The sequence below is a fragment of the Setaria italica genome, chromosome II (genome assembly GCF_000263155.2).
Source record: "Setaria italica strain Yugu1 chromosome II, Setaria_italica_v2.0, whole genome shotgun sequence".
In the NCBI taxonomy this organism is placed as follows: Eukaryota; Viridiplantae; Streptophyta; class Magnoliopsida; order Poales; family Poaceae; genus Setaria; species Setaria italica.
In genome coordinates this window covers 28,664,903-28,670,159 of record NC_028451.1, presented here as the reverse complement: position 1 = coordinate 28,670,159, position 5,257 = coordinate 28,664,903, and the positions used below count along the sequence as shown (strand labels likewise).

General features: G+C 41.3%; 1 protein-coding gene across 1 annotated transcript in view; it reads right to left on the bottom strand.

The window, feature by feature from the left end:
• The window catches only part of LOC101762094 (protein STRICTOSIDINE SYNTHASE-LIKE 10), a 4,706-nt gene extending 2,439 nt beyond the window's left edge, over positions 1–2,267 (bottom strand). Inside the window, exons 1-2 of the mRNA XM_004956638.4 lie at positions 1,819–2,267; positions 1,430–1,702 (exon numbers count right to left, since the gene is read on the bottom strand). Coding sequence (XP_004956695.1) covers positions 1,430–1,702; positions 1,819–2,111 — 566 coding nt within the window. The 5' untranslated portion in view covers positions 2,112–2,267. The remainder of the gene's footprint in view (positions 1–1,429; positions 1,703–1,818) is intronic.
• Positions 2,268–5,257: the final 2,990 nt, after the last annotated feature.

The following is a 5,257-nucleotide window of genomic DNA, read 5'->3' as shown; positions in this document are numbered from 1 at the left end:
GTCGTGATCGTCGGTCCATCAGCGACTTTACCTTGATTATAATAGACTAAAGTGACCTCCAAGCATATGGACGTCACATCGTTCGAAGCAAATAATGTTTGTTTCCCTATTCCCGTGAAAATTAATTACTATACCTTTTATGAACATTTTATAACAGAGAATTCACCTTCCATGCGCCCCATTTTGTCCCCGTTGTTATTTCAAACCGGGATAAAAGGCCTCTCAGGGTCTTTTTTTCCCACTAGCCTTTGCAACCGGGATAAAAGGTCCCGTTTGGTGAGCCCCCACCAGTGACCGAGTTTTAGTCCCGGTTGGTGAACCTTTTATCCCGGGTCAACTTTAAACCGGGACAAAATGGGGCGCATGGAAGGTGAATTCTCTGTTATAAAATGTTCATAAAAGGTATAGTAATTAATTTTCACGGGAATAGGGAAACAAACATTATTTGCTTCGAACGATGTGACGTCCATATGCTTGGAGGTCACTTTAGTCCATTATTATCAAGGAAAAGTCGCTGCAGGACCGACGATCACGACACACAATAACACAATAGTTCTTTGCTGTCTACAGTATGTGATTATATTTCTAGTTACTCCCTCCGTTTATTTTTATAAGCACGTTGCACGATATCCCAAATTATATTTTGATCATTAATTTATTTTATATTATATTATTTAGGGTTATAAATTTATAATTATTGGAGAGTACATTTGATTACAAATTCAACCATTTCAAGTTTACATCATAAAAATAAAAAATTATTAGTTAAATTATTGGTCAAAAACTTGATATACGCGTATGGCTTATAAATATAAACAAAGGGAGGGAGTATCAGTTAGCGTGAAGTACTAGTAGTTCTTAATTCTAGAAAAGGGCATTTCTGATAGGAAAAAAACTTCACTGCAACTTTAGCATATATATACATTTTCCCCAAATGGACTGTCTCTTCCTTCAAGTGGGACCCATGGCTTAAATTCAGAACCTCCAGGCAGCTTGATTCGGAGGCAATATAGTGCTGTATATACGGGTGCTTTTCTTTAATAAAATATTAGCAAGACAAAACGAACTAATCGGTTTTCAAAAAAACGAACTAATCGAAAGTAGTATGGTATGTTGTCCAACTTTCATATGAAAATGGAAGGACTAAAATTAATCGAATAGTCACAATGTTTTTATATAAATATAAAAATCTAAATAAATTCGTCTAAGATAACAAAATTAATTCTAAAGAAAGGTCAAATATATTTACAAGTTCCTTTTAATTTGGAGTCAATTAACTTGATTACAAATAAAGTTATTATATCGTGTTCTTTCAAAAAAAATTAATATCATCTTTGAAAAATAGTCACAACTCACAACTAAGACACATAGGTCTTTCTTCGATTTTGAAAATCAAGTTAAAAATTAATGTGTGGATATATGCATGTACCTCCTACGGTATGTGGTGCTGCTGTCAGTAAAGTAGACGTCGCCGGTCCGCTGGTCGACGTCCAGCCCGTTGAGGAAGTTGAACGGCTCGCCGCCGGCCTCGGCCGCCACGACCTCCGCGAGCCCGCCGCGCGCCGGCACCCTGAGCAGCCCCAGGTACGCGTCGGCGACGTAGAGGTCGCCGGATTGCCGGTGGAACTGGAGGCCCAGCGGCCGCCCGCACACGCTCTCCGGCACCACCAGCTTCTTCTCCGGCGCGCACATCGCCACGTTCCTACATATATTGTACGCGTGCACGGGTTAACATCGATCGTGCCAAACGTTTGTGTTGTTGATCAATGTGTGCATAAACGTGCAACATGAAGATGAAACGCCCGCTCGCTCGCTTACTTGTGCTTGGAGTTGTAGGCGTACTCGGTCCATCCCCGGAGGCCGCCTTCCCAGCGGAGGACGCGGCCGTCGGAGACGCCGGAGTAGGGCCCGCCGCCGCGCCCGTCGAAGGCGAGGCTCTCCGGCCCGGACACCGGCTCCGGCAGCGTCATCACGACGAGCCCAGGGTCCATGGACTTGGTCTCGTACGACACCGCCGCCACCCCGGCCGCGGACAGCACCACGGGAGGTATTAGCAGGAGAGGAAGCAGCGCGAGGAAGGAAAGCGACGAAGAATGAGCGGCGACCGCCATTTTCAAGCTCGGCGTGGCCTTAGCTTCGTCTCTATCTCTTCGGCGCGCACGCAGCGTGTAGCTGCCGACTGTACCCAACCCAACTCGCGTTCACCACTGCTAGTAATTTCTAATCATGGATAGTTTCTCAGCACTGCACTGCGCGCAGCCAGCTCGGTCGGACGTTGCATTTTATAGGCGTTTGTCAGGCCGGGACGACTCGAACAGGACGCAGTGGCGCGCAGTGTTGTGCAGGCCGCAGCTACGCAGGATACGGTTGGCAGCTGATGGAATTTAATCACGGCGCGCGCATAATTGGAGGGCCCTTCGTTTTCAGCTTCTGCATTCCTACCTCCCCGAACGAAAGCTGAAGAAGTAAAGGCGCACCGGCGCAAATTTCTTTCAAACTTCACACAGGGGTTAGCAACATTTGACGACGACCATTATGTTCATCTTGTCCATCTGGCGTCGTCATCCTGCAACCTCCGACTGATACCGATCGGCTTCATCATCTTTCAAGTCCCAGCTGAATCAACATTAACTGTTGTGTTCTGGCAGGAACAGGACTTTTCTAGCATATAGATACTCGCAACTCGCAAACTAGAACCAGGTTCAGGCAAATATCTGTCGTCCCTTCTTTGGCTAGCTTTTACGTGGGGGTATTTGGATACAAGGTGCTAAACTTCAACAGGGTCACATCAGATGTTTGGATGCTAATTAGGAGAAGTAAACATGAGCTAATTACAAAACTAACTGCACAGATGGAGTCTAATTCGTGAGACGAATCTATTAAGGCTAATTAATCCATCATTAGCAAATGGTTATTGTAGCACCACATTGTCAAATCATGGACTAATTAGGCTTAATAGATTCGTCTCACGAATTAGACTCCATCTGTGCAATTAGTTTTATAATTAGACTATGTTTAATACTCTTAATTAGGATCCAAACATCCAATGTGGCAGGTGCTAAAGTTTAGCAGGGTGTTTTCAAACACCCACTAATTTCTTCGATGGTAGCTGGCAAATCCTTCTTTCGTACTACTTACATAAAAGATCGGAGTGGTACTCTACAAACCACGCAATTCAGCCAAAAACAATATATAAAGGTAATTTGAAATATTGTTTCTACCGTAGTTAGATGGACCTACATAACATCTTTTGTTAGATTGTCATGTTGTTGCTAAATTTATTTGGAGAAAAAAGGGTACAATTTTTGCATGGTCTTACTCTTACACCATCTGAATTTGTACAGTATTTGATATTGTAAGACCATAAGAAAATACAAAGGGTGAAGAATATAATGAAGAAGAGCAAATACAGATGGTGCTATAAGAAGATTTTGCAAAAGACTTGAACCGCTCTTTTGCCTGTGTCCTTTTGAAACACGATGGTGCTACTCCTTTTGAAACCACGAGGCTATTTCTGCGAGCAGAGATGTCGGTTCAGCTGTGAGACATCGAATTGAATTTAGATTTTTGTTAGCTAGCCGTTATACATCATAATCTCTATCGATTGTCGTCGATAGAAGAACCAAATAAAATCTTGACAACAACGCGCTGGATTATCGGACATACTAATAAGTTTGGTCCCGAAACTCGAAATGCTACAGCTACAGGTCATGTGACAATCTATGGCTTATAGAAAAAAAATCTGTTTTAGAACCTCCAAAGCATAGATACCGCTCTATTTTGATTTTCAACCTGTAACTTTATAACTTTACTTTACACTCTCAATCATCCCTTGTCTCCAAATCACCACGGGTAGCAATTTCCATGGCATGATGGCTTAACTTCCACGAAGCGTGACATTCGGACAAGATGTGATCAAACTTTGAAATCTAAATTGTCAGTGACTTATAAAACAATGCAAAGTCAAGACTCTGTATTTCTGATTGGAGAGAGTATGTTGTTTTGGATAATGGATGACAGAGTACGCAAATTGCAATGGCATCAGAAACAGCGTGACGCTAAAAGCAGAGGAAAATAAAAAAAATGTATTTTTCATCCCTAAGTATTTTGAAAGCATGGCATTCATCCCTTATGTTTTAATTAGTGCAAATTAATCCCTTAGCTAATTATATCGATGCAGTAATCATCCCACCTTGACTTGACAAAGGTTTATTGCCACCTAATGGTGGTTTAAGCCATGTAATCTAACTAATCATTGCTTGACGATATAATATGCTTAATCGAAAATATAAAGCCCACAAAAATTTTTCAAGAAATCTCTACATTGGTTACCTCTAAAATCTTTTTTGAAAAATTGACGGAATGGATTCACACCGAAGTGTTATAGTGATTGACTCAACGTAAGACGTGGCTAAGCAGTGCTCAGTAAGATGATTACATGGTTTAAACCATTACTATATGGTACTAAACCATGGTTAAACTAAGGTAGGGATGATTAAGGGGTTGATTTGCACCAAATGAAATGTGAGGGATGTATATCATATTTTTTTCAATACGGACGGAAAATACATTGTTTTCCTAAAACATAATGCATGCATTTCTTGGGAAAAACAATGAATGCGCTCTTTTTTCTTTGGTGTCTTTTCTAGGGTTCAATGAAGGTGGGGAGGGGATGAAAAAGGAAGAGCGAAATAAAAAAATGCACACGCTCTTGGAAAAACAATGAATGCGCCTTTTTCATGGTGTCTTTTTTAATGAAGGTTGGGACATGATAGAATATGGCCTCACCCTAGTAGTTTTTTATTCTCTAAAAAATATTTTTTATTTTTCTAATGACAAATATAATCAACCTCGATACCATGTAATGCCAAAACCACTCTAGTATGAGGAGGTCATATAATCTGATTTAGTTTAGTTTACTATTCTGCACTTTGTTCTTAACTATAATGGTATAGTTTCTTTTACAAACATTTTTTAATGATATAAGTTGACCCTAATTCTCCGCACTACTACTGTGAATAATGTGAGCCCATCTATTTTTAGTCCTGTCGGATTTAGTGACCGGCAATCCACTAGCTGGTTACCCAGGTGGTAGATTTGTTGGCGGGGGAGATCGTAAGACCAAGAACTTGAATGGTAACACAGGGGCGCATGGTTTAGATAAGTTCGGACCTCCGAAGAGTAATAACCTACGTCCTGTACTCTGATGGATTGTATTGCTGATCGCAGGTGCAAAGAGTTAACGTGAGGTGGGATG